Source organism: Vipera ursinii (assembly GCF_947247035.1).
Source record: "Vipera ursinii genome assembly, chromosome: 1".
NCBI classification, from domain to species: domain Eukaryota; kingdom Metazoa; phylum Chordata; class Lepidosauria; order Squamata; family Viperidae; genus Vipera; species Vipera ursinii.
Genome location: NC_139512.1, coordinates 93,203,333 through 93,215,383, shown reverse-complemented (window position 1 = coordinate 93,215,383; position 12,051 = coordinate 93,203,333). Strand labels below are relative to the sequence as shown.

Sequence of the window (12,051 nt, the reverse complement as noted above, 5' to 3'; positions counted from 1 at the left end):
TTGCTGGAATAGGTATGTTTTTAAGTCACGCCGGAAGGTGCGAAGGTCGGGGGCCATCCGGATTTCGGCAGGCAAGCAGTTCCAGAGGGTTGGCGCACCCACTGAGAATGCTCTCCCCCTGGGGGCCACCAGCCGGCATTCTCTGACCGGTGGCACCCTGAGGAGGCCTTCTCTGTGGGAGCGCACAGGACGGAGGGGTGTTGATGCTGGCAGTAGGTGCTCCCGTAGGTAATCAAGACCCATGCCATGTAGGGCTTTGTATGTCATCACTAGCACCTTGAATTTCACTTGGAAGGCAACTGGAAGCCAGTGCAGCTCACGGAGGAGAGGTGTGATATGGGAGTATCAGGAAGAACCCAAAAGTGTTCGTGCAGCTGCACTCTGCACCAGCTGAAGCTTCCGAGTGGCTCTCAAGGGCAGCCCCATGTAGAGAGCGTTGCAGTAGTCAAGGCGAGAGGTCACAAGTGCATGGGTGACTGTACGTAAGGCATCCAGGTCCAGATAGGGTCGAAGTTGGCGTACCAGGCGAACCCGAGTGAAGGCCCCCCTGGTCACAGCTCCTATGTGATCTTCCAAGGATAGCTGAGAATCTAGGAGGACACCCAGGTTGCGGGCCCTATCAACAGGGGGTAATAACTCACCCCCGATGTTAAGGGATGGAATACTCTGAGTATCCTGGCATGCCGGTATGTACAGCCATTCAGTCTTGTCCGGGTTGAGTTGAAGCCTGTTCCTCCCCATCCATTCCCGAACCGCTTCCAGGCAACGGGACATCATGTCGAGGGCATCACTGATGCAGTTTGGAGTCGAGATGAAAAGCTGGGTGTCATCAGCATACTGATGGTATCCTACTCCAAAACCACGAATGATCTCACCTAGCGGTTTCATGTAGATGTTGAACAGGAGAGGCGAGAGGACCGACCCCTGAGGAACTCCACAAACGAGAGGCCTCGGAGTCGACCTCTGTCCCCCTGCCAACACCGACTGCGAGCGTCCCAGGAGAAAGGAGGAGAACCACCGAAGAACCGTGCCTCCCACTCCCAATCCCCTGAGGCGCCGCAGCAAGATACCATGGTCGATGGTATCGAAAGCCTAATATGCCTAATTCCCAATAATTCTGGGATTACAGAGATGGCCTCTGCCAACAAATATGGAAAAAACCAAAAAAGAGATATCTATTCCCTTCTAAAAGAGAAATTTAAAAGACTATTCTAATTACAAGACATGTTGAAGATCTTTCAAAAGAAATTAGAGCCATATATGGAAAAAAGAAGCAGCAATTGAACAGATAGGTATTAGAAAGAACAGAGGAACATAATATCATATAGCAAATCTGGCGGATGATGGAAACAGCCACAGTATATTTTTAAAAGTCGTTTTAAATCTTTGTTTTGTTTTTACTTGTTGCACACTTTTTGTTTGCATTCCCTGGTGGAAACTTATTATTTTGAAGCTTTGCATTCTGCTGTAATGCATGTCAATCCTGCTCACTCACAATATTGTGGCTTGATGCACAGAAAGAATGTGAGTGGGATCCAGGATATGATTTTGGGCTTGTAGTAACTGCGGAAATGGTCTTGCAGAGTCACCATACCACTGTTCTCCAGTATCACACACCTGTGTAAGGTATTTCTCATCTTCAATGACTGAAAAAGAATGGTATGGGTTGCTTCTCACAATAAGAAGTAAAAGGAAAAAAAGATTTTGAAAATAAATAACAGTGTATATGTCTTTTAGAAGATATTTACCATGAAAAGTATTTAGCTCAAGATCAGTTCATCAATGCAAGGCTGAGAATTCTTTTTTTTTTTTAGAAAAAATAAGTAGGGTGAAATAAGCATTATGCAGAGTGGTTCTCTCTATCACTGAACAATATTGTCCTTTCATTTTTCCCACTTATTAAAATCAGTGAAAAATGTAAACTTGAATACATGCAGAGATTTGTTCATTTATCACAATTGCCTATCCTTTCCACTCTGCACTTCTGTCTTTAGAATTTAAATACTCCTACTAAGGTAAAAGGTAAAGGTTCCCCCGTACATGCGTTCTAGTCGTTTCCAATTCTAGGGGCCGGTGCTCATCTCCATTTCAAAGCTGAAGAGCCAGTGTTTGTCCGAGGACGTCTCCGTGGTCATGTGGCCGGCATGACTGGACGCCAAAGGCGCACGGAACACTGTTACCTTCCCACCGGAGTGGTCCCTATTTTTCTACTTGCATTTTTACGTGCTTTTGAACTGCTAGGTTGGCAGAAGCTGGGATGAGTAACAGGCACTCACTCTGTTATGCAGCACTCGGGATTCGACCCGCCAAACTGCCGACCTTCTGATCGACAAGCTCAGCGTCCTAATCCACTGAGCCACTGCGTCCCTGTCTTTAGAATTTAAATACTCCTTCTACTGCTAACTAAATACACAAACTCTTCCCCTGCACACATACATTCACAACTTGTTTTCCCTCCAGCAACTCTTTGCATTGTTCTCCTATTCTCTTCCTTTGCCCACGTCCAGTGATAGGCAAGCTGTCATTTTCCATTTCCTAAACTTAATTTGTTCATAGCCTATCAGAATTCAGTGCAAGGATTCTGAAGTAAATGGAACTGGAGGAAAAGGAAATGCACTGTAAAACATTGGTAATATAACAGAATACTGAAAATGATCAGAATGGTAGATGAGCCTGTATCTTTAAAATTAATAAGATTTGTTCCAGTTTTTTTTACTGATAAGGTATTTCCCATTAGCATTTATTCTCAAAATGCAAAGTAAAAAAGAACGAATTCTGTCATCGAACCTGTGACTTTTTCTACTTTATATAATGTAGTCTTAATAAAATAAATATTGCAGCTGCTTACAAAAATCTTTCCATATAATTTAGAAAAAAACACATATGTATTTGACTTCTGGTGGGAAGGAATAACAAAAAATGAAAAATAGGTTACCTTACTCAGCATCAATATTATTTACATGGTCTCATTTTCTTCTTCACTTAACCCTTAATCCCAGAATGATACTAAATAGATTTTATTCTTTTTTGTCAGAAAATCAGCATTTTTTTTAAAAAAAAAATAGGCCTTAATGACAATCCTTCCATTTACTGTATTTTAATAATGATTGGTTATGCAACATTTTCAAGCTGTAAAGGTATACACTCCTTGACACAAAACAGTACATTGAAACAACATGGATTTAGCAATTTTATCAGGACAATGCCAGTAAGTAGATTTCAGCAAGGTTGGTTCCAACTCATCTGTGATAAATGAGAAGATAAGGCAATCAGTGCACACCATGACACTCTGTGCAGCTAGTTAGACACACTTCAAAACTATTCAGGTGTGCGCACAAGGCTTATGAGTCTTACATACTTGTGGGGGGAAATGTCTCAATATAAATATATCCTTCATAGTGGCCTCCAGAAATGCAGGATCTGTTTTGTAAGACATCCCCAAGCAGATAAAAATAATACATGTTAACAATTGTGGTCTGGGAGACACCATTCAGATTATGTGTTTTAGTTGGATCAAAAAAAAATATCTCCCTCCATTTCCTTTTCTCTGTGCAGTTCCTATGCTTGATAAATGTCTGCAAAATTCCATCACGCCTTTATGGGGACCACTTTGGGTTTCCAAAGGAGAAGGTTTTAGTCCCACCGGAGCCAAGATATATATCCAAGGAGTATTATTGGCCTTGTACCAGCGATTAAAATCTGCAAAAAACTACTGTGAACAGGTGAGTTATCCCAGTCTTATTTTTTTTCTTTTCCATTATTAATTATGTTACTTGTAGAAAGCTGTCACACTTTTTAATAAGGAAATGTGACATGCTGTGGAATATATTGTGTATTTCATAAGTAGTTGAACTTTATATTAAAGGTGTATGTCTTTCTGTGTGAGGAATTATACAGCTAATGTTGAGTGCTGCACAACACTGTGCACTAGCAGACAAACTGCTGAGGAAATAATTTCTACTTGTTCTGCTTAAGATAACTTACGAGTATGTGCACTTTTTCATAATTTATATTTTTTCTATGATTGCCCAATTAATGTTAGCTAGACCTGAAATATGCATTTAAAAAAAAAATATATGCATGTAAACATAACCAAAAATTGCCTTTCTTAGTTAGGCATATATTTCAATGTCTTTCTGTGTAATGAAGCTGAATTGAAATGGAGCATGCATGCCTTTTTGGTACTGCTAACCTTACCATGGAACATGTGTGTCCATGTGTGTATGTGTGTGTGTTTGTATACCCATCTAATTTGAAAATGCAAGGCAGGGAAATTGGTCAGAAATAAACATTGCAACTTAAAATGAAATTTATAGTAGATTTCAGGCCATACACTAAACATGATTTAAGCACGCTCTTCATAAGGGAGGGCTGAGGAAGGAGGACAGGCAAAAGAAGCTATATGTTTTTTATACAGCACCTCCTGCTGTTCAGATCCATAAAGAGAAATGAGCATTTAACTTTGGGATAAATAATTTTGTTGCTGAACTAATAGTGATCTAAACGGTAATCAGAGATAGGGAATGCATAAGTATATCATAAAGATTTGGTTTCACAAATGTGGGCTTTTTAACAGTGTGAAGTAAAACAAAATAGAACAAAAATGGTTCCTTATCTTTAAAGCCTTTTTTTAAAACCAGTTCAAAGGTTTTTGATGCAAACATGAAGAAGGGTTTAAGGTTGCTCCAGTACAGACTGTTTTTCCTAAAATGAGACATGTCTCTAACGCAATTCAAAGTTTAACCACTATTATTAATTGTGAGTAAAGTTAATAGTGAACAAATGGTATTTGCTATTATTTTCAGTGTTTATAATAAATATATGCAAACACAATTCCATAGTATAATTGCAGTTTTCGTGTATATTATTTCTTTGCTTACATCAAAGAATTTCCATATTGATATATAGAAAGCATTTTAAGAGTGGGATAATATTTATATAGGAGAATGGAAAATATTTTTAAAAAATCTTCACCATCTTGAATTTAGAAAAAGGAGCATAGGATCAAAGGACTATGCATTGCTATTTTTCCTTTAGTCATATCTCATAGGTTTAAGTTTATAGTAGTAAATGAGTACATTTGTTATTAGATTTATATCTTATTTTGGTCTTAATAAACAAAGATCGCATACATAATCCTCCCCCCTCCAAACGCAAAGTAGGGCTAAAGTAGGGCTAGAATTCATAGTCTCCCACTTCTAAAGTGGCTTTCAAACATAAAAGTCCTTTGTAGTGACATATTTCCATCTTTAAAACTAAAATGGTAGAAATTTGGCCTGCTTGTACTTATGCTTATTAATCATATTTTGAAATATAACTCCTCCTCCTGCTTTTTCTTTTCCTCCTTTTTTATAGTTAAAAAATAACCAACAGATTAACTCTCACCCGGCAAAACATTAACTGTTTTCTGATATACTTGCACTTAACTTCTCCCCTCCAAAGTTTATAATTCTGAAAATCATGGGATCTTCTCACAGATATGTAAAAGAAATCAGCATATTTTTGGTTCCCATAGGGTGGGGTTTGTGCTGTTGCAAGTGTGGTTAGAATACAAACCACTGTCAGCGTGCATTAATATTAAAAAGTGTAGTGTGCAGATATGATCTGCCATATATCAATAGCCCATATTTTGCTTGTGAATGTAAGAATCCAAACATGGCACAAACACATCACATCCTGCAGCTCATGGGCTGTCCTATTACTCCCATCACTACTGTGTTCTTGCCAGAAGATGTTGTGAATGTTCAAATCAGTCACTCCTCCTGAATAGGAATGAGGCCATGTTGGCATATGTCAGAAGCATCTCATCAGCACATATGTGGTACATTTCTCTCATCCTTAGTAAACTAACATGTGAAATCACAAAACTTTAATAAGCAAATTGTTTCAGGGGGATGTTGTATGAGATACAGCTGCTATGATGTTATAACAGCAAGATTTGCTTGTTTCTCAGCTGAGGGTTTTACTTACCTGCACCTGTTCCTATTTTATGTTATGTTATACTGTAACTGCGTCCATCTTAATTAAAAAGCCAGCAGTATTAAAATATTAAAGCATACCTTCTGTTAGCTGTGCTTATTTTTTGATAGGGTTTTTGATTGCAGATAAAATATTCAAAATAATATAATATGATAGCAACTGATGGTCACATTAAAATGTTTCTTCTAATAGCTTAGTCAATCTGTATTAACATGTTCAAAATACAAACACAACACTATATATATTATTTTCCCTAAAGGTCTATCTGCCAACAATAATAAGTAGGTTTGCAGCTTCTTGAATCTTACCCTTTTAGTGTAGAGAACTGAATGAAATCAAAACATTCAGTTCTGAAACAACTCAGGAAGGACACAGAATCTTGAGTGCTTTTTACTGAAATACAGTGGATTAATTGAAAGAAGAAAATTGGTTGGGAATGCTTGTTGGGAAGGTTATGTTTGATTCTCTGAGGTCACTAGAAGACAGTTATCCTCCTTCCCTTGTTTTAAATGCGGTCATTCTATACATAATTTATATTTTAGTAACTGCATGACGTAAGAATGTTTTGTGAGAACCTGGCTGAGGTACTTGATTTGGAGGAAATGAACTTTAAGACTGTCAAGATGTCTGAGAATAACATGTGTTTTCTTGAATTGCTAAAATGGGGAGATACCTGAAGCTGTTTCTTTTTTTTTAATTTGTGCATCTGATTTATATTAGAGATAAGATAACCAGTATTGTTTTTGAATACAGGCTTTACAACGCAGCTAGCACCTTTAACAAAATATTGTTAAATGTATTTTCTGCAGAAGCAGATTCCTACACAATAAAATTATCCAGCACTATGGCAGGAATATTGAACTCCATTAGTAAGTGTGGAAAAAGCATAAACATGAAAGCAGTTAACACTTCCAGTGAAGGGCTTGTCCTATCTCATTAGCATTCTTGATATGTAGCTGTGCTGTTGGTGGGGGTGTTGAACAGGAATGCCATTGTGCGGAGCCCAGTGTTTGGGGACAAACACTGCTGTGGAAGGAACGTGTGAAAAGGCCACGGTACTGTCAGTGAATGAGGAAGGCTGTGTGTTCCCTGTGCTTCAAGCAGGGAAGCTGTCATTCAGAACTCCAGCATAGCTAAACAGAGGCCACAGAGAAGATTGAAATACCTTTTAAAATGATATTACTGGTTTGTAATCATTTGCGGTTCTTTAGAATAACATAGTGAATTAGTTATGTCTGTTACTAAGTTCAAGGAGATAGTCAGTGGGCATGGAGACACAAAGATGAATGCAGTAAAAGATATTATTGTTGCCATTTTGTATCCCTTGAATCTGTGAGAAAAATACCTTCATTTCATCAGATCTAAACCGGTATTTATTTTGGGAAATAGAGTTTTCTTTATTTATTTTCAAAGTTATATTAAAATTTATATCCCTCCTATTTTATATTACTTGGTTATCGTTGGACATGATTTTTTTTTAAAAAATATTTGGTAAGGAAAACAGAAATATACTAATTTGTGTGAATTAATGTATTATGCTATATTTTTAAAAAATGAATCTAATAACCGCAAACTTTCTTAATTGAAAAATATTTTGATTGCTGCATTATCTGTGGTCTCACAAGCTTCACAGGAATCATAATATTACAATTTTAATTTGCATATAAATTATTTCTCTAGAGTCAATTTTTACATTAATTGACATTTAATCATGCTATTATTTGCAAATACTGCATTTAGATATTAGATTTTGATAATATTGGATAGGCATACAGAACGGTCTTCATAACTTCCTTTATTTTAAAGTGTGTCTATGATATGATTACCAGGTAACCTATCCTTTCTATGAGGTTTACATAAAAATATTATACCAAGTGTGTCAGTATATAGCATTAAATTATAACTGTGTTCTCTAATATTATAAATATTTCTTCATTCCAGAAATTTTTTTCATAATAACTACTTTCTCCTGAAATCTTATATTAAAATTTCTTGAGTGCTGCCTATACAGTATATTCACATCACTTTATACTATTTTAGAGTTCTAGTAAATTGTTGCTTGAATATAATTGCAGAAGCTAAAACTGGGAAGAAAAGAGATTATAATGAAATAGCTTTGAAACTGTTTATAGTTTTTAAACCATTTCATTTCAAGCAATGCTTTAAAACCTAAAGGAAAAAAAATCAAATTCAAATAAACATGATATTGAATGTTGGTAGTATTTAGATTTTTCTGCAAACAGTATAAGTATGTGAGGACAGTTAATATATTACTTGACTCTACATAGACTACAAGAAATCTGCTATTACAGAAGCATTTAAAAATAGATTTTATGAATAGACGTTATATCCTATGGTGTAACATCATAAGCTCTTATTAAAATGTTAAATTATATTTCTCTAAATTTATTTAGAAACTTATTTTTCTAATTTTTCATTTTCTTCTTAGGTCCCATAAATGTTTTTAAGATCTTATGTTGTTTGTAGATGTGAATAATACCTGAATATTTCCATGCAACCAAGCTGTATTCTAGTTATTAGAAGTATTTTAAAAACCTTAAACTTGGGTCTTTTCCAAAGTGTCATGCCTTGAGCAAGCCTAACATCAGTTAAATGAAGTGAAAATTGCATTCTTGTCTTGATAGAGATGAAAATGGATTTCTGGTCATGAAATAGATGTAGTTGTCACTTTTTAAAAAAGGTGTCAGCAGTTTGCTTCAGCATCTAAGGTGCCAATTCAGTGTGACAGTAAACTTGTGATCTGAGCAATCAATAAAATGCTTCAATAACGTCTGCTTCATTACACTTATAATAAGAAGCTATAGATCTGTGGCACATAAAATGTTTATAAAGAGGATATGTGAGGGCTGGCTGTAATAATTTTTCTTAGGAACACAGCAAGTGCAATGTTGCCATCTAGAGTTGTGCATAAGCAATTTTTCTAAGAGGAAAATCTCTGATACAGTAATCTTTGCTAATTTAAAAGTCTGTTTATTTTTGTTGATAGAGATGTTTGAGAAACAGTTTTTTTTAATTGGCTGGGATTTTTTGTCATCAAAATATTTTTCCTTGAAACATAAGCCATTCTTTTTTGGTTACTATATGATATGTGTTTCTGAAATTTCTTTATAGGTCCTTCATTTGGTTTTAGATAAAAAGGTATTTTCAGTGTTACTGTTATGATGAAAATATAAATTTGAAATATTTTGATTAACCATAAAGAAAAAGCCATATAAATACAGCAGATAATCCTCAAAATATTATTGCAATTTTTAAATTAAGATTTCTATAATATTTTGACTTGATTTAAAGAACCTTCAATTCCTAGGCAAAGAAATATATATATACAGTATATAAACAAATAGACCAAAGAACACAAATATTTTATTGAGTATAATTATTTTCATTGTAATTTCTTGCAAAACATCATTTGATTGTCCTAAACTGTGAATAGTTTTTAACTTTGCTAACCGTGAGTAGACATAATGAAATATGGATCTTTTAAGTGTTATGTAAAAATAATGTATATCAAGGTGAGAAGGTCTTATGTATATACATTTTTTCTTGTAACTATCTTTTTTCCTCTTTTCCTTTTTTGTTATTGTTCCTCTCTGTTATTTTTATTAAATAAATAAATAAATAAATGAAAACAAATAATAAATTTTGCTAACAATTCTAATTTTACCTTACACTTTATTTAGCTTTGGTTTAACTTTTGCCTAAAACTTCAATACAACAAACTGTATTTGGCTGGGTTTGTACAACATAGATATAAAGAATAGTTTACAAATCTGCAGTAGCTCTTTTGACTGCTAAGTCAAAACATGTATACGTGAAGTTTTAGTGCAGTGTGCAAATAAATCTAGTTATAAGCAGATGGCTTAAACATGGGCAATTTTAAATTGCTTATCCTCTTGAAAAGAATAACTATATTCAGAAATTTTCTAAGCATATTCTCTATGTTTTGGGCCCGATACTGCTTCTAGTACAAGGATATTATTTAGTTATTCATTTTGTCATGTTTACATGGCTCCCATCTCATAGGCAAGTGAGTCTAGATGGTGTACAACAAAGCTAAAAATGATATCATCATCGTTAGATCGTGTGCAAAGCTCATTGAGCAGGAAGTGACTTCCAGTGATTTCGATCATTTGCAGCATCTTCGACTTTGTCCCAAGAGATATTAATAAATTTAGAATCTTCCTTAAGTCTTTGGCACCAAGTTTTCTGAGTCTGGCCTTGTTTCCTTTTTCCTCTGGGAGGTATCCAACATAATACAATTTTTGGATACTGGTCTTTACGCATACATAAGATATGGCCAACAAACTGCATTTGGTAATATATAACAAATATTAATATTTAACTTCCAGAAAGTTAAAAAGGATGTGGACATCCCTACTTCAGGGAGAAGAATGTTTCATAAATTGGGGGCTGCAGCAGAAAAAAAACTGTTGCTTAGGTCTCACCAAGTAAAGCTTCCTAGCTAATGGGACCCACAGACTCTCTCTGGAACAGGCAGATGTAACCAGCAAGAAACAGTTCCTCAGATAACTTAGTGCTATGGTATGTATGGCTTTGAAGATCAAAACCAACACACACACACACACACACACATACACACACACAGAGATGTGTGATAGATGTAGATGATAGAAATACAATTGTCAAAGAAAAGAAAGAACACCTAAAAGGTGCTTTAACAAAAAAGTGAAAAAACATACAATAAAGAAAAAAAGACAGTATGGTATGACATTATAACAATAAACAATTGCAATTCTATATATACTTATCTAATAAAATATTATTCAAGTATGTATATATCGCCAATATATTTATATAACTATTATTTCTGAATTTTTTGTTATTTTTTATGTATTTAGATTATTATTTTTAGCCTACTGTATTTGTATAAATGTATCCCATATTTCATGATGCTTGTCTGTACACAATCTACATCTATAAGTCAGTCTGCTCGTAAGTGTCAAACGTAGTCTGGTTGTCAATCTATTGAATAAATAGAGTTTGACCTTTCCAATGCTGCAATTTCAGTCTTTTAACCATAGTAAGGGTAGGAAGAATCCATTTAGGTTGTCCTATTGTCAAATTCCATTTACCACGTATATAGTTCAAAAGAATATTATTCTTTGAAAATGTTAGCTTTTCTCACATGATCATATTTTGTTGTTGTTGTTGTTGTTAGTTGCGAAGTCGTGTCCGACCCATCACGACCCTATGGACAATGTTCCTCCAGGCCTTCCTGTCCTCTACCATCTTCTGGAGTCCATTTAAGCTCATGCCTACTGCTTCAGTGACTCCATCCAGCCACCTCATTCTCTGTCGTCCCCTTCTTCTATTGCCCTCAATCTTTCCCAGCATTAGGCTCTTCTCCAGTGAGTCCTTCCTTCTCATTAGGTGGCCAAAGTATTTGAGTTTTAGCTTCAGGATCTGGCCTTCTAAAGAGCAGTCAGGGTTGATCTCCTCTAGGACTGACCGGTTTGATCACCTTGCAGTCCAAGGGACTCGCAGGAGTCTTCTCCAGCACCATAGTTCAAAGGCTTCAATTCTTTGGCGCTCAGCCTTTCTTGTGGTCCAGCTTTCACTGCCATACATTGCAACTGGGAAGACCATAGCCTTGACTATACGCACTTTTGTTGACAGGGTGATGTCTCTGCTTTTTAGTGTGCTGTCTAGATTTGCCATGGCTTTCCTCCCCAGGAGCAAGCGTCTTTTAATTTCTTGGCTACAGTCCCCATCTGCAGTGATCTTGGAGCCCAGGAAAATAAAATCTGTCACTACCTCCATTTCTTCCCCATCTATTTGCCAGGAATTGAGAGGGCCAGATGACATGATCTTGGTTTTCTTAATGTTTAGTTTCAACCCAAGTTTTGCACTCTCCTTCTTCACCCGCAACAAGAAGCTCTTTAGTTCTTCTTCACTTTCTGCCATTAGAGTAGTATCATCTGCGTATCTTAGGTTGTTGATATTTCTTCCAGCAATCTTAATTCCAACTTTTGATTCATCTAGCCCTGCCTTTCTCATGATGTGCTCTGCATATAAGTTAAATAGGCAAGG

The 12,051-nt window shown here is 35.9% G+C and overlaps 1 protein-coding gene across 1 annotated transcript in view; it reads left to right on the top strand.

Moving 5' to 3' along the window:
* DCDC1 (doublecortin domain containing 1) overlaps positions 1–12,051 on the top strand; it is a gene marked incomplete at both ends in the record, with an annotated part of 271,836 nt that overhangs the window by 36,173 nt on the left and 223,612 nt on the right. Inside the window, one exon of the mRNA XM_083357546.1 lies at positions 3,556–3,722. Within this exon, the coding sequence (XP_083213672.1) occupies positions 3,556–3,722 (167 nt within the window). The remainder of the gene's footprint in view (positions 1–3,555; positions 3,723–12,051) is intronic.